The sequence below is a fragment of the Dermochelys coriacea genome, chromosome 1 (assembly GCF_009764565.3).
Source record: "Dermochelys coriacea isolate rDerCor1 chromosome 1, rDerCor1.pri.v4, whole genome shotgun sequence".
NCBI lineage: Eukaryota > Metazoa > Chordata > Testudines > Dermochelyidae > Dermochelys > Dermochelys coriacea.
Genome location: NC_050068.2, coordinates 296131889 through 296157899, shown reverse-complemented (window position 1 = coordinate 296157899; position 26011 = coordinate 296131889). Strand labels below are relative to the sequence as shown.

Below are 26011 nucleotides of genomic sequence, written 5' to 3'. Positions count from 1 at the left end.
CACAAAGGTCCTGGGCTCACAAACAACAGTACCACCAGAGTGCAGTACTGAGGGACTCGCACTGCATTTGTTAATGCTGCCCTTCAAAAGGAAAAGGAAAGCAAGGTCCCATCTACCGCACCCCTAGTCACTGTCCCAATGAAAGTTAAAAGGAGCCGAATGGGTGCTCTTTCCATAGAGCTGGTAAAAAATCTCCAGGTCCTGGCAAACATACCCTCTCAGTTTAAAGCAGGTTCTACTCAACATTGCAAGCATTCCTGTAACACACTTAATGGCTCCCACGTTTCCCTTTAGAATGACTGGACTATCTGTACCTAACTCTTTATTGCAAAGTGTTTTGGGAAATATGAAAGCTACCATATGTGACTACATTTTGTATGCCACCTAGGATACCTTTGTGCAGTTTTAGTGACAAGTTCGGTGGTCTATGCTGTATTCCCTTGAAAACTATAGTTCAAGTTAATAAAATACCTCACATAACTAAAATTGGCACAACTGGCAACCTCTGGTCATTAGAGTCCCTAGTAAGACTTAATACAGAAGTCTGTCTTGTTCACTACAGTTGAAGAGCTATAGAAAACCAGTGCTTATACTCCTGAATATCCAATCCTACAGAGTGATAATTTCCTAGGCCCTTTTACCAGATGAGGGAAGAATTAGATATGTACTGTGGTTGCTTGAACCATACCTCTTGGAACTGAATGAAGCCTTCAGTTAATTTCCATAAGAATTAAGCAGATTCGTCCCAACATCTTAAAACAAAAGTCACAAAACAAAAACAAGCAGCATAACTTTTATTTGGTGTTACAATAGAATTACAGTGCCCATGATATTGGACACTGAATCTTACTGTTTATGATTAATTTTTTTTTGTGTGTATCTAAACAGTTCTTCTGTTCAGACATAGCCATGTGTTTTGTTTTGTTTTTTATATACACACACTGACCCCTGCAATCAATCTGTCCAGTTAACACTAGAAATATTTGTCAGGGGAATACATTATCTTTATTATAATTAGGGGAAAATCAAAGAGAAAAATCTTACTTTAATATCTTTAACCTGACTGATTACATGTACTGTACATACCTGTTCCAAAACCAATGTACTTAGAAGTTTCTAATTTTACGCACTTCATTATTCAAGTCAAAATGCTGTACATCTGCTAGTATCCACACAATCGTACATTCCTAATAAAAATGCACCCTCCTTTACACCTTTTACTTTCTTTTAAGCATCTTTTTTTGAAAAGGGATAAAGAAGTTGCAGTTAGATCTATATTTATTTAGAACAAAACATATACTACATTGAAAAATAATTTTATCAAAATCAGATTCCAATCAATTGTATAATCTTCAGTTAATGGTTCATGTTGAAATTGCACTTTGCAGATTAATCTTGATCGTTTTCAGTTCTTTTCCATTTTACTCTCTCTTTCTTTCAGCAGAGACTGCTTCCTCTGGATTTTTCTTCCGTGAATGTTTGTATTTGTCTACATATGCTTTCACTAGATTCGCCACTTTTGCAGAATTGACTTCTCCACTCTTGCTATGACAAACCTACAACAGGAAATATATGCATCACACACACACACACACACACACACCATTGTCAATGCTTCACAGCTGTCAGTAAAGAGTCACTCACAGATAAATAATGCTTACTTTCACCAAGATGGGAAAAACTTAAATCAGGAAGGCTGTTTTATTAATTTAATAAGGCAAGATACTACCTACTCGCCACTGTTAGAATTTTTTGTCTATGAAATGAACAAATGTACCTGATGTTGCAAGGTGCTGAGCACCCTCAACTCATCACCCTTTTCCCAATATTGCTGGGGGGCAAGGGGGGGGCAATCAATTAAAATATTAATGTATGTATATTTTTAGGCGATTAAAAAGTCATTCCTGAATAAAACTTACTTTATCTACTGCTTTCCGCACAATTTCTTTATACTCCTCCTTGGTAATATCTTTATTCTGGTAGAAGGGTTTAATAGCCAGTTTTACCTCTTGTGCTGCTTTTTCTTGAATTAATAATTTCTGTCAAAAGAAAAAGACCTGATTTTTAGGTAAGTATGTGTGCAATTTTTTTTTTTTAAACATGAGAAGATTTCAAGTTAATTCTAACAGTCAAAGTAAGAAAGGCTTTGCAGACTGAAAGTTTCTCTTAAACTAAAGCTGTCAGAAACAGAGACAAAGTTCTGCCCTAATATTTGAACACTCAACCAGCTTCCACAGGTGTCAATGAGAACCACACGTACCTATCTGGAGCAGAATGTGGCCCTACTAATTAATTACACTTTAAAATATTTTAAAGTACTTAAGAAGTGCAGCTCTAAAAGTATTAATATTTTATTAGATAAAAAATTAAGTTAATTTGCTAGTTTCTTGTCATTATACAGTTTCCATAGAAGTTTAAGGATGACAGCAATAAGTATCCCATGCATTAAAAAGGAGGTCGACACATTTGCTCTCTAATTTTTAACACTGTAGAATTATATATATTGCTCTCAACTCTGAACTTGCCTGGTCTTTCTTCGAGCTATCTGCGCTGGCTTCCACCGTAACACTTACTTTGCCTTCTGCAAATTTTACAGCAGCATTAGAGGTTTTGATGTGACTTGATGATGTTGCATTACCAGAACTTGGTCCCTGAACTGTTCCCACATTTCCCAGGACTGCTGTTGGAGCAGGCAAGAGTGGTGCACTCATGTTATTACTTACATGAGGAGCACTAGGAATACCCTGTTTTAAAAAGTTACCATCAGTTAATACATTATTCTTCAGATATTCAATAACTGTTACTTTCTAGAACTCTCAGCAAGTGTAATAAATGCATGAATACCACAGATACTTGGTTTTAGCAGCTAATTTCTACATCAGCTGTTGCTATAGCAGTCAGCCATTTTTATATAAAGATTAACACACACAAGAACAAAAACAGTTAATGAAAGCCTGAACAAAATAAATGCACCTTACATCGTATCATTAAAGTTGCTAGACCCTGGCTCTGGTGGACTTCTACCTACTGGGAAAGAATTCCCAAGAATGGTGCTGCAAATGGAAATGGACATGTTCAAATTTAAGTTCTGAAGGCAGGTACTTCCAAGACACTTTTGGCTCTCATAGCCATGTACAGGAATGTGTCTGTTAGGTAAATCAGTTCCTAGACCCCAACACTTTGTAATGCATACACAAAAAGGAGAGCTTAAGCAAGTGCTTGAGCTTAGGTGACAGAATGTTTGTCCATATGTCTTAGAAGGTTTGATTCTGTGTTTCGCAAGAGATGGAGTTTCTTGTGAACTTCAAGAGTAGCCATCGCTAGCGCTCAGTCAAGACGAGAAGAGATCAGATGACCACTGAAGTCTACACCTGGGGAAAAGCCATTTTCCGTTCCGAAATATCAGCAAAAGGCACAATGGACCATTGCTGCTTCCTTGGAATCAGGGAATAACAATGGTGCCAACAGCTCCTATTGGTGCAAATGCTGCCTCTTGCCTGCTGCTCCAAACACTTCTCCCTACAAGCATCACTTCTGTATTAGGCAGGTTGAGTCACAGCCAGTTTATATTTATCCAGATTGGGCAGTAATGAAACTAGAATTTGAGTTCAAATGAAAAGGAGATATAGAGCTGGATATCAACATTACAATGACAACAATCCAGTTAAAACAATCCTTAACCTTCCTTAGTGGTTTCCAGTTTTTCCTTCCTATTCAGTGTTTATAAGAATGTTGCAGGACTCACACAAGGACAAGTAACTGTGTGACACTATCCTCAAAGACCTCTCTAAAGAAGGAGCAAATCTATTAGAGAGGTATTCTCTAAAGACCCTTCAGGCAACTCAGGGCATGTCTACGCTACAGCATAGACATTTCCTACATTGACAGAAGGGGTTTTTCCCCTCAACATATTTAATCCATTTCTCCAAAAGGCAATAGCTAGGTTGATGGAAGAATTCAGTCAACATTGTTGCATCTACACTGGGGGTTAGATCAACCTAACTGTGGTGATTGGGGTGCAACATTTTCACAACCCTGAGCCACATAGCTAGGCTGGTCTAATTTAAATGTACACCAGGCCTCAGTCTCTCATAGTCAATGGCATTACAAGGTGCTAACAGATTCAGGATTCAGCACAGACACCATTCCATAGTGATAGAGAGGGGCAGCACGCAGACAACAGTAGAGTCTCAGTTCCTCAGCATACTTTGGAGCAACACATTTTACTAAATATGATGTCTTTACAGTCATATTTATTGAGTCATTGGACAATTCCGTTAGTGAAGGGTTCACAGAAACACTTCAGCTCTCTCATGCTTCTGGGATAAGACGATTGAATTTCCCATTGTAAAAATCTAGTTTTAATTATTTCAGACAGCAGACCTAAACCAAATTAAAATGCAGGCTGATTGTCTGTTATCCTAGTATTTTACCATTGTGTCTGCAAAACATTTGAAATGTGTCATGTTCATTCATACAAGTCAATATTTCCTATGGTTGTTCCCATTTGTTTCTGTGATGTTGAGGCTGTGAATATTAATGAGTGACAGCAATGGAAAAGGAACAGCTTCTAGAACAGTTTCCCAACCTAGGATGCAGAGGGAAGGGTGCCAGATTAGTTTGGGGTCACAGGCTAAGGCTGAGGATCAGCACAGATGAGAAAATCTGCAGGACCCCAGATCCACTTCCACACACTGCAAATGTGCTGCTGTGTGTTCAAGTAATGTGTTCGGTAACCTCTTGAAAGCCACCCACTGTTCCTCAGCATTCCTGTGTGGCTCCTAATGTCATGATTGGTTGTGGGAGAAGCTCACATGTACAGAGCTGAACGCTAAGGCAACAGCCCACCAGCCCAAACTTCACTTCTCTGGAGCACCACAGGAACTACCAACTTTATGAGGCACAAAGAGATGCCCCACTATCTCCAGCAGAACTGAGACTTCTGATGATTGGAGAATTGGGGTAGGGACTACAGCATCAAAGGGGAGGGACAGAAACTATACAAAATAGGAAAAAAAACAAAATAAAAAAAGTAAAAATGATTAGAAGGAAACAAGGATGAAGACACAGGAAAAAAAAGGCGACTGGAAAAGAAAAAACAGATACAAGCAATGGCATAAGGAAATGGTGCAAGGGGACATTATAGGGGTAACCCTGTGCTGATCCATCCCAAGAGAGGGCTCCAACAGAAAGGCTGGGAACCACCGATTTAGAGGATTGTTAAATGAGACAACAAAAGCTTCCTCATACTACGAAATATATAAACCTTCCCAGAGGATAAAGCCATCACTCTGCGGAAACTGGAAAAATATTCAAAATAATTTAGTATCCAATTTCTAAAAACTACTAGAATTGAAATCTCTTGTGTACACACAATTTGATAGTGGACAAACTATTAGAAAACTATGCAACATTCCATTCTTGGTTGACATCTCTGGGTGCTACAGAACTACAAAAAAAAAAAAGAGTAAAAATTGTGTATTCTGACTAACGTTTTTAAGTGATGTTTCAGAGCCAATCCATTTCCCCATAAATACTTCATTATCACCTTTTTTCAGGGGGAGGAAGAACTGTTACTATATATTTGACAAGCTTTATAGTATTTTAATAAAAGATATTTTTGATAGATGTAACACTGCTTAACTATGTTTTACGGCTATATTGATTAGACCTTGATTTCTGAAAAACATACCTGCAATTGTTTTCCATCTGTTTGTGAAGCAATGTAGCTGACTTGCTGAGATGGTGGGGGTGGAGGTGGAGGTGGAGGTAATCCCTGAGATACATTGGTAGGAGCAGCTACCTGTATGAGAGGTACTCCTGTATGGAGATGCAAGGGCAGCGGGGGATGAATATTAAATGGATTGTGTTGGATGTTCATAATAGGAGCATGAACACCCACTGGATATGGGAAGATATTCATAGGCTGGTGTTGTGCATTCACTTGTGGCATTACATTCATTTGTTGCTGCATCATATTTATTGGTAGCTGAGAGCCATCACCTGGTTGGTTTGTTTGGTCTTTGAGGTTTGGATCTATTAAAAAAACAGAATATTTAAAAAGTACAAAATACATTTCTATAGAGAACAGAGACCCCCCCCAAGAAACACCAATTTAGAGGTTTAAGGAGTCACAAAGTTCAGGTTCCTCTGAGAGCCTTTACTTTGAATTCCCCCACTACTCATTTATACCACAGCTTAAAATTTGTTACAGTCCAAGTGCAGGAATGCAGCACACATCACCCAAATCGTCATTACTGAAACAAACATTTTCCCATGTATGCATTTCTGGGCATCTGATCTGCACAACCTTGCTATAGTTATTTCTAATAACTGTTCTGTAGTATAAGGATATTTATACTCTGATTGGCTAAGAGTGCTTATTATCCAGACTTCAGGAATATTAACTGTATAGGATAGCGATATGCTCCCTTACTCACAATGGTCACACTTCGTGCCAGAAATAAATAAGTGTTAACCTCAACTTTACTTCTCCCCTTCAACAGAAGGCAATAAATAAATACATTAAAAAAAAAAAGAAAAATTGACATGCAAGTAGTAAACCCTCAAAAGCTAAGAAGCTGGGACTGTGAAACTGCTGCACTGTTTAAAAATCCATTGGCTCACTTTCCTTCTTTGTACATGATTGAAATCAGTGGGAACTGTGTCACTGAATTCAAGGAGATCAAGATTTGACCTTTCCTCTTATGCCTCACACTCCCTACACATGCCTCCTTTTCTATAGGCCAACATGGCTCTGTCTTACTGAGTTTATAATGGAAGAATTTAATTCTCTACCTCCAAATTCAGTTAACAACAAAAATACATTGGGCTATTTTGAAGAGGATTTTATGGACATGTAGAAAGTAGGGATTAGGAACAGAGACGGAGAAAGAAAAAAATGGGTGAAGAAACAGGACGAGAGCAAAGGTAGGAAATTTTTTGTAAGTTTTATGTAACATCCCATTTGTGTTCTGTAGTTTAAATTTTTTAATTCACATATTTCATAACAATTTCAGAGTATTAGTAACTTGAGGGAGCTTTCCACTAATTCAGAATTAACTTCATCCTGAGCTAATAACTCCTTAGCCTTCTACTTCATAGTTTATTCAGCCCAGAATATTTTTATGAATTTAACAAGAAACAATGAAAATGACATTACAGTCCCACTGGGTGGGGATGTTCACTGTAACAAATATGGAAAAAAGAGTAATACTTATATAAAATGTTTTATTTACTCTTAGTTCTCTTAGTTCCTTTTATATTACTGTAGTTGTGTGTATCAGAAAAAATTATCTTCTGTACAAATGAGGACTTCTTTTTCTGTTTGCTCTTGTAATTAAATAATAATCCTATGTTTATTGCAACAATCTGTGCACAGTGATAATTGTGATGTCAAAAACTAAAGGATCAAGGTAGGGGTAAACAAGGACTCCCTCTAGGTCAGTCAAGAGCCATCTGCTAATTAGTAAGAGCATGAGACATTTTTGGATTTATAAATACTTTATAACATGAAAGCCAGTTTCACTCTAAAAATGCTGACTGCTACATTATAGTTAGTGCAATCAAGTTAACACATGATCAAATCTGTAACTTGTATATATTTTCATTGATAACTATTAAGTCTTCCTTGAAGAAATCACCCTTTCAAAAAAAAAAAAAAAAAAAAAGGGCGGTAAGTAGTTCATTACATTTCTCTCCTGTTCATTCTCTACCAACAATACCACAGTGTGTGTAAACTCAAATGAGCAAAAAACATATACACGGATTTTTTTTTCTTTTTCTTGAGGAACATATTTGGTTGAGTCTTTGGGACTACGGTGCAACCAAAGTCCAGTTCTTAATTTACTGAACATCCAGCCCAAGAGTGTTTATAGCGTACAAACGGGTGGAGAAAAAAAGGCCTCCCTTCTTAGTAGGCTTTGCCAATTTTGTGTGTTGTGTGACTACTAGCTAGCCTTTGCTGCACAAAACAGTAAAGGGACAGTGTCAAATTCACATAGGATTTGTTAGTATTCTTTTAAAAAAAAGGGGGGGGGACATTTTCTCCATTTAAACACTATGAAAATCAGATAAAAAAATGAATACCTTGCTCAGATGTCTCATCTTCTTGCCTCATCCATCCAGACTGTGGACTTGAGGAATTTCTCCCTCTTCTTGAATAATAGTTTTGTACATCTGCAGGTAAAGTCTTTCTTACAGCCCAACTAGATGCAGATGTCCACCCAGACCTATCAGCAGGTGTATCAAAAGAAAAATCTTGTTCACTCTTTCGCCTGTATGGTTGATGTTCTGGGAACCTTGCAGTCTCATTCCCGGAACTATTTGAGTTTCCGGAGAGGGGTTTTCTATTTTGCCAGTGGTTTTCATTCTGGTCTCCATACATAAAACCGCCTCTGCCACGGCCACCTCTGTTACGGCTGCCTCTGCCACGATTTGAAATCCAACCTGAACCAAAGTTTTTATTCCAAGAATGTCCTGAATTATCGTGTCTATTTTCTTCCCATTGTGGATCTTTAAATTTGTCTCTCTCTCTGCTCCTAGTTTCGGGAACAGAATTTATCCTTTCCATTACCCAGTCTGGACAATCATTCTTATGCTTTTCAGAAGAACATTGCTCATCAGTACTTTTGTCTGTATGGTCTTTTTCTTTTTGCAGATTTTCATTCTGTTTCTCCTGTTCACTTCTTTTGTATCTATCATTTCCTCTGGGACTTCTCCAGCTGTCATTTGTCCATCTTTCTTTCCACCGAGGAGAGTGACCATCTCTCTCATTCCTAATGAATGAAGGACCCTTACTTCTTGTTCTTGATCTGGATCTTGATCTAGATCGTGACCGGGATCTTGACCATCTCCTATTTCTTCTCTCTCTGTCATGATCTCTCCTTTGTCCATCTCTCTCACTATCCCTGTCTTTGCTTTGAGACCTAGATTTTTGCCTGGGAGAGGAATCTTTAACTCTTGACCGAGAAAGAGATCTTCTGCCTTCCCTGTCAGTCTCCCTTTTAGGAGACCGAGATGGTGTTTTCCTGCCCCCTCTGACAGTCTCTCTTTTTGGAGACCGAGAAGAAGATCGCCTGCCCTCCCTGGCAGTTTCCCTTTCGGGTGACTGAGACCTCCTGCCCTCCCTGACAGTCTCTCTTTTGGGAGATGGTGACTGAGATTTTCCACCCTCTCTCCTGGAAGGAGACCAAGTTGTTGATGGAGAGTGAAATCTAGACCTTCTAGTTCGAGGCTTTTTATCTTTTTTAAATTCTGTTGAGCATTCTGTTTCTTGAGAAGAAGCTTCATCTTTTTTGTCAGAAAGACCTGAGTGTGATACACAGTTTTCGGAATCTTGCTGCAATGAGCTTGCCTCCTCTTGTTTTATACTATCAACCAGTGGTGGCTGTTCAATTTGAGATTCAGTCTGGTCACTGCAAAACGAGTCACATTCCATTGGTATCATTTCACTGTTATCCTCATTAAAATGTTTATTAGATTGTTCAACATTCACCTTGAGTAACTCTGTAGTTCTGGCCTCTTCACATACAGGTATGGGCTCCTCTTCTAAAGACTGGTCCAATTTGTTAATGTCTAGAGAAACATTTATTAATACAGCTGTTTCAGTATCTTGAACAGTTTTTATGTTCTCAATATTTTCAGTGTTACAATTTGCAGACTGTTCTTTGTCCTCAGAATCATCAATTTCTATGGATTCTGGATGCTCACTCAATTCATTTCTGGGGCTATCTAAAGATGGATCTACTTTTGCCACAGATTCTGGATACTCAGGCAATTCATCTTGGGGACTATCTAATGTCTGATCTACTTTTGTAGATGTTACTGAATCCTCAAGTAATTGATCTCTGTGACTATCCACTGGTTGTTCTATTTGTTCAGGAATATTTTCACAGACATCTTTACTTTCAAAATCTGTAGCATTTTTATTAACATCTTTTATTTCACATTTCTGAATCTCTAAGGTTAACACAGGAGGTTCTTGGATACAAGAATCTGAATCTGAATTTTCTAGGGTATCCTGTTCTTTGTCACAGTCTCTCGTAAGATTCTCACTCTCTACATTTTCACTGCAGCTTTCTAAGCCATTAGCAGACTCTGTTTTTGCATTATTTTTGTGCGTAAGGCAAGAGTTACTGCTTTCAATATCCGACAGGTGGTCTTTATCTAATATTGGATGTGTATCAGATTCCACAGCTTCATCATCTTCCACTGAATCACTGGATGATTTTTCAGAACGCAGAGAACTTCTAAGTTTCTTTTTAACCAAAGGTACCTGCTGTTTAACTCCTCTTTTAGACTTTCGTTTTGAAAGTGGTTTTTCTGATTCTGCAGAAGGAACATTTATAGCTGAGTTATCGTCATTGGGGGCATCACATCCAGAATTACTTGATCTTGGTGAGCTGTGAGACTGACTCATAGTCTCAGGTTTTCTGTTCCGTGCAGATCTTCTAGGAGTAGTATTTGAAGTCGTCTTTCTTGTTCCTCTAGTACCAGAAGTGCCAGAGGCTTGTTTTTTCTCCTCTCCTTCCTGTGTACATGCAACAGCATATCTCTTTCCTGAAGGATCTAATATAAAAAAGTAAATTTAGTAAATATATTAATTAAATGTAATGTGAACGCAAACATGGTATTTTAAGTTTAATGAAGAACAGATAATGATGTGTAGCACAATATAAATTTTGGTATAAGACACCACCAGGGCTAAAATCTAGCATTTGTCCAATTTATACTGTTTCTTCAAAAGGAGAAATAGACTAAAACAACAACATTTTGTAGATGTACTGGCAATGCTCACTGGTAGCAATTGCATTCAAAAACAAAACAAGCAACCATGTTTCACCACAGCGAGTCTTCTTATTACCATTTGAAGAGTTTGAATGAATGCCATTTAAAAAAAAGTTACTGTTCACCACCTGTAGTGGCTAATTTACAGCAGAATTTGCCAGTTCAAGCATAAGACTTATTGCAGCTCCAGAGTGCTAACGTTCAATGCTGCTGCAAGATGCATTTTTTAAATGGGCATCAATGCAACTGTGAATTACCATATGAAAAGTGGTTAATTAACAAATGTAAATAATAGCATAACTCCTAATAAAATCTTAAATTCAGTTTATAAATGGGACTCTAATTTCACTTTGCCATGGAGCACCCAAACTCTGTTGTTAGGCTCCCCAACTTCTGCAGCACTACAGTGACTAACAGTGAACAACAAATTCTGCAGCAGCTTCTGGCAAATTTAAAAATGAAGTAATATGAAAAATATTATAAGAAGCACAGTACCCTTTTGTGGGTATGATACTATATTCTCTTTACTTTGTATTGTCCATAATTTTGAATTTTCAATGTGCCACATATTTTTGTACTGGCACTGCCTAAAAAGTTGTCATAGCAAATAGGGAGGTTTTGGTAGCTGGAAAAGGGACAACTGGGACTTCTAACACCCAGGAAAGCATGCGGGATGGTAAGCACATTTGCTTTTTTTGCTAAAATGATCTGCAGTGAAACCGTTAACAATATAGGTGAGGTGTCCTAACCATCTGACTATTGGATCCTCTCTCTCCTCTGAAATTCCATCCTGGACCTGAAAGCCCTTTTCACAGGAAAAGTTTTGGTTTCCACAAATTGGCAATTTCTAACCAATAAACTATTTAAAAAATTCCTGACAGCGCCACAATAAGAATATCTTGAATTATTTTCACTTTGAACGAGAGCATATCTTTTAGAAAAAAAATCTGATTTAAAATATTTCCAGGGACAGAGAATCTGCCACAACAGGTGACAAGTAGTACTATTATAAGGAATATGTGTTTAAGATGAAGAGGAAACCAAATGGATATTAAATATTAAATGGAGACCCCAAACTCTCAGAAGGAATGCCAAGTGACTAAAGCTATCTGAAATGATATCACCAAGCAAGCAGTCACTATATAAAAATGTTGTAAAAAACTCACATCTGTAAATTATTATAATACCCGAAGTTTATAGTGTAGACTCAGGCCTAAGTCTTCAAGCAGAGCTCACATCCTGAATGGTGAAAACCTGGATTAGGTCCGACAATTGTTTCTTTAAGGTCTCGTCTTTTTGAGGTTGCTCTGTAAATTTCAATTCTCCCAATTCAGCATGCATTAAACCCTACACTGCCTTATTCACATTAGACTATTAAAATGTGTTAGCTAAGAACATCTTTAAATTCTAGTTCAGACAAGGCGTAAGCATATATAAATGAATATCTTGTGGGTGCCTGTCCAAGCTCCCTTTTCAAGTCAGTGAAATACTTGTAAATACAAAATTGAATTCTAATAAAGAGAACAAATGAATAGGCATGATAAAAAAAAGATTTTTTTTTAAATGGTGTGAAAATCATTTCCTCTTATTTCCCTGACAAGACCTGAACTCAGTGTTTTGTACTTCTTACAGTGGGCAATGTGAAGATTTTAGTTCCCTGTCTTGCATCAGGTATATGCAGTGTCAACAACACTTGAAGAGTTGCTAGCGTTATCAACCCTAATTAGGCCCAATATGAATAACAATTTGGGACCTGTTTAAATAAAATAATGTTCAATATTTTATTTCATTAACTTTTCAAATGAAAAAATGTATACACTTCTACTTTTGGTGCAGTCTAATAGAGAAGCCCTCTCACTTCAGGGGAGAAGTCTAGCACTCCCACATTCCATTGCAGCGGATTCCCATCAACCTAGTTCCATGTTTAAAAAAAGAGCAGCTGGAATCATGTGCTTTCTTATCCCACATCTCAATCACTGTAGGGCAGTCCCTAAGCATCCTGAGAAGAGCCCTTTTCTTAATTACTGACCCCACCTTCAATTAAGAGGATCAAGTTCCGAAGTCAAATATCTGCAACCACAAAATAGGACCAGCCCCAAAGAGAGGAAGTGTATGAAAGTTAACCAATTTTTCAAGTTATATTTAAATTTACTCCCCTCCCCCAATTTTAAAAGTAGAATCAATAATAAAGCTTTTATGTTTCTCCCGAATTTCTCTCTACTGGCTCCAATTTCTGTCTGAGTTTAATTTAAAGCATATTAAGGCTTGGCTGTATGGCAAAATTGACCAACACAGCTATAGCAGAATAACTATAGAACTGTAGCTATTCTGGTATAACTCCCAGGCGTGGACAAACCTTAAGTTTCTAGCCCTTTAAGGTGAAGAAAGCCTTTAACATATGAACTACTGAAATGTGCTCCTGAATCTGCAGATGGAGTGAAACAATAGCTTTGAGGATATTATATGGCTTTAATAATTGCAAAGTTGACACCCAGTTGAAAACCGTTATAATTTAAATGTCAATAATAACTACTTAGTAACTGAGAATTTTAGCAGTGGCATCCAGCTAACATGTTCACCTATCACTACTGGATGCAGGATACGAAAATGGACAGGGGTGAGGGGAAAGAAAGCCAGTTAACTTGCACTGTTAAACAGTGGAGCCCTGAAGAGTCAATTTCTCCCTCCCCCAACCCAAGAGAGGGGTAAAGTTTTTGCTTGCTACAATTTTGTACTTTTACTGCTGGAGCTGTTCTCACCCCCTCCTCTTGTCCCTTGGTAGCGGTTTCCCTGTTTTTGCCGCTAGCATTGAAGCCCCAAAGTCTCTCTCTGCTTGCCCAGCACTTCGCTCTGAGGCAATACTGCTTCAAAGAGGTTTTGATGATAGTTCCGCTGTCTCTGAAAGCTCTGCTCCCCACATCTCAAAGCTGTGCAGGTTGTGGGGAGGATGAAGATCTCCATTCTAACTGGATTTGAGGGCAGGAGGGACTAGAGCAGGGACTAGATGGCAGTTACCGCAGCAGGAGGGAGAGTATGCTCCTTCGCTGCTACCCCAGCCCCAAATTCCTACTGGATCTTAAAGATCAAACAATTCTGCCAGTTTTTCCCCCTCACTTTTTGGTGACAGGCTGTGCCCCACCAATTAAATACTAATCTAAACCACTCCTCTTGCTCCTGTACAAGACTGTTTTCTTCACAACATTTAATAGAGCACTGACAGTCTAGGTTGTTAAATAATATATAACATATCAGCAAAACTTATATCCATCCTTTCAACAAGTTTGATAAGGTTACAAGAGTAAATATAAGATTCATATAATTTTGATATACAGAATTATATAAGAAAATTTTATATAGAAAACATTTTGCTCTTCACTAAATGAAGAAAACAAAGTGTTTTATGTAACTGACCAATTATTTGGAAACTGGCACAACAGTTTACCTCCTAAATTTTAACCTTGAAAATTGATTATGAAAATATCTGGGTTTGAAGCTTACTAACTGCACTGCATTTGATTACAATTTTTCTTTATAACGGAACACTTCATCTAATTTAGAGAATCATAGTGGGACAACAGTTTATATGAACTATAAATAAAACTTACAAAAAAAAAAGTTTACCAAAATTTTCCAAAGGCGTGGTATGTGTTGGAAAAACAGTCCCTGGCATTACACTGGAAGCAAGAAGAAAGGTTTCCACTTCAGCTTCACAAAACACAAAAGGACTTCTGTAATATTAAAAAACATTGAAGCAATGAAAAAGGTACAATGGTTTATGAAGAACTTTAGAAAAATAAGATATAATGATGTCATTTAATGTACTAATCACGTAATATCACGTTTCACCATGCTGACAAATGAAACATTATACCTAGGACTGCCTCATAGCTAGTGATACAGAGAGTCAAAGCTCATGATGAGTAGGCTTTCTTTCCCAGAAAGATGTATTCTTCAGGAGTCTTTATTCATTGACAAAGCCAAACTAAACTCCCTACAATCCTTTAGATGAAATCAGACGTAAGTAACAATCTGGAGCAAGGTTTCAGTAGAAAAAGCCAGAGTCCTGCTGTAGGTCCTCACAGTCAGTCCAATAATAATCTCCCCTCCATTGGCTAAGCAGAAGAAATACTACTAAGAGAATCTTTCTCCGGTTGGAGCACAGTGAAGGGATGAGAGATTCCTTCTCCCTCAGACAGCAGTTCTGGAAAAAGAGTAGGGGGAGTGAAGAGTTATTTTCTCCAGGAATGTTTCTTTTATGGATGTAGGGAAGAACCAGGAGTTTCCACCACAGAGGTAATGGATCCAATGTGCCATATCATGTTATATAGAGAGTAAGTTGGTTGGTGCGGTCAGGAGAAGTTAACGAATACTGGTATTCACTAATATGGAGAACATATGGACAGAACAAGATGGGTTTTGCTTGCGGAGGGCAGAGTTGTTGGAGGGTGGAATATCAAAACCCAAAATACACCATCCACTGATCTATCTTTTTACATTTCTGTATCACTCTGAAATTAGAACCTAAACACCTCATATCAGCAAAGGAAAACTATTCTAAAAATAGAAAGGGAAGTGGTGACATCACCAAGGATCTTGTTATTAGGAAACGATAAGAAAGTTACAGAACTGCCTAGGAATCTAGAGAGGAAGAAAAGCGAGTAAAGTTACTGGTGACTGGGGAAAATGGTGTGGCTAGCCTACAGAGTCAACTGTCATAGGGTGCTGAAGACAAGGTGGATTTATGAATTTTAACAGAAAAAACTGGAAAACAGATGACTGGAAACCAGAAACTTCTGGAAAGTAAACAGGATATATGACAACATGGTTCTACATAAAATCTGGCTAGTTCATCTTTTTTGTTTTTCCTTCACACTGTTGATTTCACTAGATCATTTCTAGTTTTACCTGTAGTAAATGTGAAATCTACTGATTAACACTGCAAGTCAAGATTAGTGAAATGATTACTAAACACGCATGTATAAATTTCTCATTCAATATGCCTAGAGCTGAAGTACATAGTAGGAAATAATTCACTGAATTAACTGAAGTAATTAAAACCATTTTTTCACACTAAAACAAACACCGTCAGAATGAGATAAGTAGTAAAACAAAGAATTCATGTTCATTTCATATGGGTTTTTTTGGGTTCTTCAACATCAAGCATGACTTTGAATTAAACTTTCTAATGAAATCAAAAAGCAGAACAAAGGCGAGTTTGATGATTCTGTAAATGACATTTTTGATACTATCATGATTCTCAGCACATGAAGTAAACATCTAAATGATAATAGTTAAGTTAAATGTTGTTCCAAGACTTCCAGCGGGTTTACAACGCAAGATTTATCAGGAGCTGTCTTTTCTCGTAAAAACAAAAAGAATAGCAAATATCAATAAGCAAATAGCAATAAGACATTTCAACAAATGACAGGCTTAAATTCAACTTGACAAAAAAGTTGCAATCTTGTGATATGCAAACAAAATATCCCTCTACATATAAAATAAGTAATTTAAAAAAATGATTGAAGTATTTTTCCCTGAGTTTACTCCACTGGACAGAATAACTCTTAAGTATAGCACTAGAAGTTGCAAGAGAAAAAATACAGGAAAAAAAGAAAAACTATAATAATCAACACTGATATTAATGCAAGGTATTGAGTTAGTCCTTGGGTCGGATTAACAGTTATACTCATCTGTTGAGGGATTTCATTTTATTCTGAATTATGTTGATTCTATGTTTTCAATTTAAACAGCAGAAAAGTGTGTCCAAACTGCTGATTATGTATGTCATCTAAGCACACAGAAGGAAGTTTAAGAAATCTCTTCCATTTGCTCAGAAAACAAAAAATTGAAAGACAGAAAAAAAAAAGATGAGAGAACTCCTCATGCAATTATTTTGAAAATGTATGATGAATGTGTGTTCAGCACTGTATTTTTGATAAAGTAGTACACTTAACACACTCGTAGAACACATCTGAAATCCAAAAATAAGACTTCTGCAACAACTATCACCCTATTTGGTTGTTAGAAAATGTAAGACTGACGCTCCATCTTCCCATTTGCAATCACATTCAGTTGAGCTCTCAGGAAAATTGATCTCTACCTTTGCATTGAACTACCAAGGGCGTGTGAAAATTTGATCAAAGTCCTTCATTGCTCAATGCAAAAAACCAAGCATGCTCAAAAGAATCTACAGAAAGACACTAAACTTACAAATGCAATTGAAGGAAATTTTGGAGGGATTTGACAGATGAGCTGATGGCATTATTGGCACAGTTTCAGTGAAATCTGGCTTGATCTAATTAAGAAATGGAATCACACAAGAACAAAACTGAGGAACTATTCAAAGCAACTACAGAACATTTCCATTACACAGCCAGTATAATTGATCTCAAATTTAAAAGGTCATAGGCCAGGGATGGGCAAACTTTTTAGCCCGAGGGTCACATCAGAGTTGTGAAACTGTATGGAGGGCCGGGTAGGGAAGGCTGTGCTTCCCCAAACAGCCTGGCCCCCGCCCTGCCCCCTGACTCTTCCCCTCACAACCCCTAACCCATCCAAATCCCTGCTTCCTGTCCCCTGACCACCCCCCCGGGACCTCACTCCCTATCCAGCACCCCTTGCTCCCCATTCCCTGACCCCATCCACACCCCTGACAGGTCCCCCAGGACTCCCACGCCTATCCAACCCCCCCTGCTTCCTGTCCTGAGTGCACCCCCCAGAACCTCCACCCAATCCAACCACCCCCTGATCCCTCTCCCCTAACTGCCCTCTGGGACCCCCTGCCCCTTATCCAATCCAACCCCACCCCCCAGCCCCTTACCATGCTGCTCAGAGCAGCAGGAGCTCACAGCCCCACTGGAGCCAGCCACGCCACCCGCGCTGCCTGGCAGGAGTGGCAGGCCAAAGTGCTAGTGGCGCGGCGGCATCGCTGCGGGGGAGGGGACGGGGGCTAGCCTCCCCAGCCAGGAGCTCCGGGGCCAGGCAGGACGGTCCCATGGGCCGGATGTGGCCCGCAGGCCATAGTTTGCCCACCTCTGTCATAAGTTGAGACTATGAAAAAGAAGAAGAAACTGAAATAGAATGTGCTTTGCGTTTCATTTGCTAAAACCGTCAAGGTCCATCCATCTCCCCCATTTTTTAATCCACCACTGGGTGAAAAATGTGGATTTTTTTTTCCTCCCCAGGTTGAAGAAAGTCACAACCGATCATGGAAGAAGGTAAGACTAACTGGTTTAAAGTTGAGGTTTAGTAGTCTGCGTTTAAATCAGAAGAATATTCTAAATATAAACAACATGCACATATTGAACAACACACTGACAATCCCTGAATCCTGCAAAATAAAATTAGACCCACACGTATGAAAAATGGCATATGTAGGCTCACAGATCAGTGCACAGCGAGGTTATTGCACTGATGCACATGAAAAGCAAGTATCAGGATATACAATAAAAAGTCTCAATTTACATAAAAAGTAGCAAGTAACAAGCTGTGAAAATGTAGAAAATTATGATCTGAAAACAATTTTAGTTTTCTCGTTATGGTATTATATCTAAAAAAAATTGAATAATGTGATTTCAAATCTGAGTATCCATTTAAACTTTTATCCACTTAAAACCATTGAACACTTTGGATAGGAAACATTTATTTACCTTTGAACTCTAGCTAATGCAGAGGATGACGACAATTCCAGTTCTCGTCTCTTCTGTCTGATCACTGTATGGATTTCTGTAAGTTCTGTACTGAAAGATAAATTTCAGAACTTGTTTTTAACAGTTTGCATTATACCAGTCTTGGATATTATGCATGTCAGTAATTGACAAGCAAATTTATTAGAAGGCAATTATTCCTAAATTAGTTTTAAAGTATTTCTAAATGTTTAAAGTTTCAAGATTTTTTCATGCCCACCCACCTGAACATACAACTGAATAAAAATGTCCCAGAGCTACATGTTAAGCTATGATACTAAGGAAAGGCGGGAATTACTAAAATGACAGCAGAATGCAATATCTGACATCTTTTGACTGGGTCATAAAACAGACACACAGATTAGGTTTGGGGAATCATAGAATCATAGAATATCAGGGTTGGAAGGGACCCCAGAAGGTCATCTAGTCCAACCCCCTGCTCAAAGCAGGACCAAGTCCCAGTTAAATCATCCTAGCCAGGGCTTTGTCAAGCCTGACCTTAAAAACCTCTAAGGAAGGAGATTCTACCACCTCCCTAGGTAACGCATTCCAGTGTTTCACCACCCTCTTAGTGAAAAAGTTTTTCCTAATATCCAATCTAAACCTCCCCCATTGCAACTTGAGACCATTACTCCTCGTTCTGTCATCTGCTACCATTGAGAACAGTCTAGAGCCATCCTCTTTGAAACCCCCTTTCAGGTAGTTGAAAGCAGCTATCAAATCCCCCCTCATTCTTCTCTTCTGCAGACTAAACAATCCCAGCTCCCTCAGCCTCTCCTCATAAGTCATGTGCTCTAGACCCCTAATCATTTTTGTTGCCCTTCGCTGTACTCTTTCCAATTTATCCACATCCTTCTTGTAGTGTGGGGCCCAAAACTGGACACAGTACTCCAGATGAGGCCTCACCAGTGTCGAATAGAGGGGAACGATCACGTCCCTCGATCTGCTCGCTATGCCCCTACTTATACATCCCAAAATGCCATTGGCCTTCTTGGCAACAAGGGCACACTGCTGACTCATATCCAGCTTCTCGTCCACTGTCACCCCTAGGTCCTTTTCCGCAGAACTGCTGCCGAGCCATTCGGTCCCTAGTCTGTAGCGGTGCATTGGATTCTTCCATCCTAAGTGCAGGACCCTGCACTTATCCTTATTGAACCTCATTAGATTTCTTTTGGCCCAATCTTCCAATTTGTCTAGGTCCTTCTGTATCCTATCCCTCCCCTCCAGCGTATCTACCACTCCTCCCAGTTTAGTATCATCCGCAAATTTGCTGAGAGTGCAATCCACACCATCCTCCAGATCATTTATGAAGATATTGAACAAAACGGGCCCCAGGACCGACCCCTGGGGCACTCCACTTGACACCGGCTGCCAACTAGACATGGAGCCATTGATCACTACCCGTTGAGCCCGACAATCTAGCCAGCTTTCTACCCACCTTATAGTGCATTCATCCAGCCCATACTTCCTTAACTTGCTGACAAGATGCTGTGGGAGACTGTGTCAAAAGCTTTGCTAAAGTCAAGAAACAATACATCCACTGCTTTCCCTTCATCCACAGAACCAGTAATCTCATCATAAAAGGCGATTAGATTAGTCAGGCATGACCTTCCCTTGGTGAATCCATGCTGACTGTTCCTGATCACTTTCCTCTCCTCTAAGTGCTTCAGGATTGATTCTTTGAGGACCTGCTCCATGATTTTTCCAGGGACTGAGGTGAGGCTGACCGGCCTGTAGTTCCCAGGATCCTCCTTCTTCCCTTTTTTAAAGATGGGCACTACATTAGCCTTTTTCCAGTCATCCGGGACTTCCCCCGTTCGCCACGAGTTTTCAAAGATAATGGCCAAGGGCTCTGCAATCACAGCCGCCAATTCCCTCAGCACTCTCGGATGCAATTCGTCCGGCCCCATGGACTTGTGCACGTCCAGCTTTTCTAAATAGTCCCTAACCACCTCTATCTCTACAGAGGGCTGGCCATCTCTTCCCCATTTTGTGATGCCCAGCACAGCAGTCTGGGAGCTGACCTTGTTAGTGAAAACAGAGGCAAAAAAAGCATTGAGTACATTAGCTTTTTCCACATCCTCTGTCACTAGCTTGCCTCCCTCATTCAGTAAGGGGCCCACACTTTCCTTGGCTTTCTTCTTGTTGCCAACATACCTGAAGAAACCCTTCTTGTTACTCTTGACATCTCTTGCTAGCTGCAGCTCCAGGTGCGATTTGGCCCTCCTGATATCTTTCCTACATGCCCGAGCAATATTTTTATACTCTTCCCTGGTCATATGTCCAACCTTCCACTTCTTGTAAGCTTCTTTTTTATGTTTAAGATCCGCTAGGATTTCACCATTAAGCCAAGCTGGTCGCCTGCCATATTTACTATTCTTTCGACTCATCGGGATGGTTTGTCCCTGTAACCTCAACAGGGATTCCTTGAAATACAGCCAGCTCTCCTGGACTCCCTTCCCTTTCATGTTAGTCCCCCAGGGGATCCTGGCCATCTGTTCCCTGAGGGAGTCAAAGTCTGCTTTCCTGAAGTCCAGGGTCCGTATCTTGCTGCTTACCTTTCTTCCCTGCGTCAGGATCCTGAACTCAACCAACTCATGGTCACTGCCTCCCAGATTCCCATCCACTTTTGCTTCCCCCACTAATTCTACCCGGTTTGTGAGCAGCAGGTCAAGAAAAGCGCTCCCCCTAGTTGGCTCCCCTAGCACTTGCACCAGGAAATTGTCCCCTACGCTTTCCAAAAACTTCCTGGATTGTCTATGCACCGCTGTATTGCTCTCCCAGCAGATATCAGGAAAATTAAAGTCACCCATGAGAATCAGGGCATGCGATCTAGTAGCTTCCGTGAGTTGCCGGAAGAAAGCCTCATCCACCTCATCCCCCTGGTCCGGTGGTCTATAGCAGACTCCCACCATGACATCACTCTTGTTGCACACACTTCTAAACTTAATCCAGAGACACTCAGGTTTTTCCACAGTTTCGTACCGGAGTGATGTGCTGGATTACATCTCATAAGGTCATGAAGGAATTGAGTATGAGACTTTAAATTCATGAACTACTCTAGAGAAGAGTGAAGTTTCAGCATTCATCAATCCTCTAGAAGATTCCCAAATATACAGCCTGAAGAAAAGGTCCATGATGAGGTTAAGGAGTGAAGAAACTTTGTTACCCTGACATTTAGTATTGGTAAGCCACATGGGATAAGTGAGGAGGAACTGTATTTCTTAAGTTATACAGTACTAAATAATGATATATAATTTCTCCCTGTTTTGTTATCCAACTAGTTTCTTTAGACATTTTGTATGCATCACGAGTTCCCAAACTTTCCCTTATGACCTCCCACTGAACAACCCCAAAATATTTGTCATCTCCTTATTTACTGACTTAAAAGTACTGGGCCATTTAGCAAAAGATGGTTCAGGGAGATGGAAAAGTACTCCTCTCTGTGCCAAGTAAGATCAACAACAGAAGATTCTCTCTGCCGCATGAGCAACCTAATTTTTTTTTTTTCAACTCTACCCTTGCTCTGAATAGTGTTCTCTCATTATTCTGAGAGTTAACTAATAACGTTCTTATCTAACTCAGCAAAGCAATCAAGCACGTGCTTAAAGTTAAGCATGTAGTTAAATCCTATTCAAGCCAGTGAGACTTAAGCATGTACTTGCATGCTTTGGTGAACAGGGATGGATTGCTGAACTGAGGTCTCCATTTCCAATATCAGCTTTTAAAGGAAAAATGCAGGCTTTTGTTTAGCAATGAGCGTAAGAAAATTACATGTATTTGGGGGTAATAAAATATAAATGAAAGCATCCCTTAACTACAATTACAGCATCTACAATGCTAAAACTTACATGGTAATTTGGGTAAAGCGTTAGCAAATACTCACCAATCATTTCTATAGCTGGAGAAGGATTCTCCAGTGGAAGGAGATCTATTGCAGAAATGATTTCTGAAGCACTCATTGGAGCAGGTCTGTCTTCTGGGCTACAAAATAAAATTGTAAATGAAAGAGAGCCAATACTAAATCTTCCGCATCTTTAGCGCTTAATACATAACTGTCCATAGACTTTAAATTACATTGGTAAGATTTCCTTCAGATGTATATTACAGAGACTTTATAGTTTAAACTGTATTGAGATGTGCAGTTAATGCAGGACAAACTTTTATATTAGAATGTTTGAATTCAAATCTCCAAGTTTGATACATATGCTCTTCATTGGCCAATATAATTTTTCATAGTCAGATTTTCTCTAGCTTTGGTACAGGAAACATTTAAAAATTAGATCCTTTTGAATTTTTTCCAGTCTCATGGTTTTTCATAACTCCTCTAGCTAATGAGCTACAGTACCAATGAACATCAAAACCCACTCACAGAGACATTATCAAAAGAGTTCAGAAAGATGACAGGTTTCAAACTTTGTGGGTTTAAGAAAGCTTAAATTAGATATCATCCCATTCATCATTTTTGCTAGAAAAAGTCAATGCACAAATCAAATTCAGCTACTTCCTTCCTCCAATGTTGTCAGCCTGCCTGGAGTCACCAGTTCTATCTAGCACAGAGATCCTAAAGAGGCAGTTGGGCAGCAAGGAGGACTGTAGGTAGGTAGGACAGATGGGGTCTGTGGGGCATACTGAGTTGTGCACATCTGCAGTGGGGCAGGGGAGAAGAGGCTTTATAAAGGGGCAGGAGAAGCAGCAGCTTTCAGAGCTGTCTGGGACCCCCAGCAAACCAGGCAACGGCACCATGGACAGGAGCATACAAGGAAGGAAGCAGAGAGGGGAGTTGATTTTGCAAGGGATGGGGGGAGAATAGGTGTCTATGTTCCTGAGAAGAAGTTTTTTTATGTTTGGGGAGAACAGGACATGGGGGGTGAGTTGAGGATGAGACTTTTCAGAGAAGCCTAGAATTGGGGAGAGCCCCAAGTCTGTACACACTCAGTGATTGTGCCTCAGCTCACTGCATTTCCTACAAAAAGACACTACATTCTTCTGAATTGCTTCTGACTGCAAAACTAACCCCAACCTCACGTTTCCCCATGGACAACCACCACTTACGCATATTAATTGCTTATATCACCACAGAAAACATTACAATGTTGTTGAGGATCAGGTTTTGTATTAGAATACAATCTAGAGGAATGTTGTGCATCCACTGTGTTGCTGAATAAGTTAGAAGTGTCAAGAACCATCTTGTGGAGGTGCAAAGTCTGTCAGTGATTGCATAATGTCATGTGTGGTGTTACAGCATGTTCAATAAGGTTGCCCAAATTGGAGATGTCCTTGCTCTTCAGTGATTGCGATGATGAGTTCTGCATGTAAGCAGCCTGAACTTAAATTGTATGACATTTCTGGATGGTGGGATAACTAAATTCACTAAGGTCCTTGGGTACATACTTCGTTTTCCTATTGTCCATAAATTGCCTATCACATTTTTGAGGCTAGATAATAAATATCACCAGTAGGTAAAAAAATTAAATTTATCATTACTGTGGTAGTTTGCTTTTGCAATTGTGAAGTTTTGTTTTTAATTCAGGGAGACATGATACAAATCAGCAATTGATTGCAGAGTTCATAGGTAAGTTCATGCTACAGTACATGAACATAAAAATGTATATTACGCTAGCAAATATTTCTCACAACTTTAGTAAAAATGAACCATAAAAGTTTAATCACAGTTGCTTACAAGAAAGAGTCTCAGTAATAACAGCAACAGGAGGCAGATTTCAGAGTTCTTATTCCTATGAATAACCCAACAATGCAGGAGACTCAACAGTCCAGTATTGCAGTTTATAAAATGCACACAAGATTTAAAAACTGGATAATCAATAGGGCTGTCAAGTGATTTAAAAATTAATTGTGCTGTTAAATATTAATAGAATATCATTTATTTAAATACTTCTGATGTTTTCTATATTTTCAAATATATTGATTTCAATTACAACACAATACAAAGTGTACAGAGCTCACTTTATATGTACTTTTGGACTACAAATATTTGCACTGTAAAAAAAGAAACAAAAGAAACAGTATTTCAATTCACCTTATACTGTACTGTAGTGCAAGGTCGTTATCATTAAAACTGAACTTACAAAAGCAGAATTATATAAAAAGAATAACTACACTCAAAAATAAAATAATGTAAAACTTTAGAGCCTACCAGTCCACTCAGACCTACTTCTTGTTCAGCCAATCATTCAGACAAACAAGTCTGTTTACATTTGCAGGAAATAATGCTGCCCACTTCTTGTTTACAATGTCATCTGAAAGTGAGAACAGGCATTCTCATGGCACTATTGTAGCCGGTGTCACAGGATATTTATGAGCCAGATGCGCTAAACATTCATATGTCCCTTCATGCTTCGACCACCATTCCATTACAGTGCAAATATTTGCAATAAAAAATATAAAATGAGCACTGTACACTTTGTATTCTGTGTTGTAATTGAAATCAATATATTTAAAAATGTAGAAAACATCCATAAATACTTATAATAAATTTCAATTGGTATTCTATTATTGTTTAACAGTATGATTAAAAGTGTGATTAATTTTTTTGAGTTAATCGCATGAGTTAACTGCAATTAATTGACGGCCATAATAATCAATATTCCCCTCTTCCCTGGACCAAAGAGTAAAGATTTCATGGTTCAAACATTCTGAAAACTACAAAGTGAATCTGTTGTTCACTCGAGAATAAAAAAAAAAAAAATTCCTGAAGTTTAATGTGTAACCACTGAAGATATTTTTTCCATGTCTATTTGGTGTTCATTATTAGATCTGTGTGAACAACAGAGTATGTGTTTGATGCAAAACTAAACATTTTGTTTCAATTTCAAGTATTTATTAATTTTTTTTAAATAAGAGGAAAATTCAAAAACAGGTCACTTCCTTGTATAGTAACTGCAGTTCTTTGAGACATGTGGTCCATACCTGCATTTCACTATGGCTACACATGCGATAAGACTGAAAGATTTTTGCTAGAAGTATCTGTTGGTCTGTGACTACGCTCCTCATCTCTTTGTGCTCTGAACTGAGAGTAGAACGGGTGGTGTGGATTGGCTGCCTCTCCTCTACTGCAAATCAAGAGTGAAGAATCTGAAGTAAAGGGGAAGGAGGGCAGGTAGTGGAATACAGACATGGACCACACATCTCAAAGAACTCCAGTTACCATACAAAGCAAGAACCTCTTTCTTCAACTCCCTATGTGTATTCCACTACGGGTAACTGAGACAGTACTCACTGAGGAGGAAGGTGTGAGGACCTATGCAGTACTGGTGACTGAAGAACTGTCAAACCAAAGGATGCATTTGCTATGGAAACTTGCACTACGACGTAATGTCTTGTGAAGGTATAGATAGAACCCCTAGTCTCAACTGCTTACCATCTTTTCACTCTTTCCATATAGTTAAATATCCTTGAAAACTAGCTATATTTAAAATAAATAGGTGCTGTAAGTAAACGACAAATAATTTTGTTGTGGATAATTCTGAGTTCTGTATCTCTTCCAGTGATATGAATAGGAGTCTTTTTTCCATTGA

At 38.9% G+C, this 26011-nt stretch overlaps 1 protein-coding gene across 5 annotated transcripts in view; it reads right to left on the bottom strand.

Annotated features, from left to right (window-relative positions):
- Positions 1 to 777: 777 nt before the first annotated feature.
- Positions 778 to 26011, bottom strand: part of SCAF11 (SR-related CTD associated factor 11) — a 67873-nt gene continuing 42639 nt past the window's right edge. For 4 of the 5 annotated variants that reach the window (XM_038392427.2, XM_038392466.2, XM_043494323.1 and 1 more), the window contains 8 exons: positions 22360 to 22457; positions 18438 to 18527; positions 14410 to 14516; positions 8089 to 10569; positions 5693 to 6036; positions 2526 to 2744; positions 1920 to 2039; positions 778 to 1556 (listed from right to left, as the gene is read on the bottom strand). In XM_038392427.2, coding sequence (XP_038248355.1) covers positions 1422 to 1556; positions 1920 to 2039; positions 2526 to 2744; positions 5693 to 6036; positions 8089 to 10569; positions 14410 to 14516; positions 18438 to 18527; positions 22360 to 22457 — 3594 coding nt within the window. In that variant the 3' untranslated portion in view covers positions 778 to 1421. The remainder of the gene's footprint in view (positions 1557 to 1919; positions 2040 to 2525; positions 2745 to 5692; positions 6037 to 8088; positions 10570 to 14409; positions 14517 to 18437; positions 18528 to 22359; positions 22458 to 26011) is intronic. The other variant, XM_038392438.2, reaches the window with a different exon arrangement.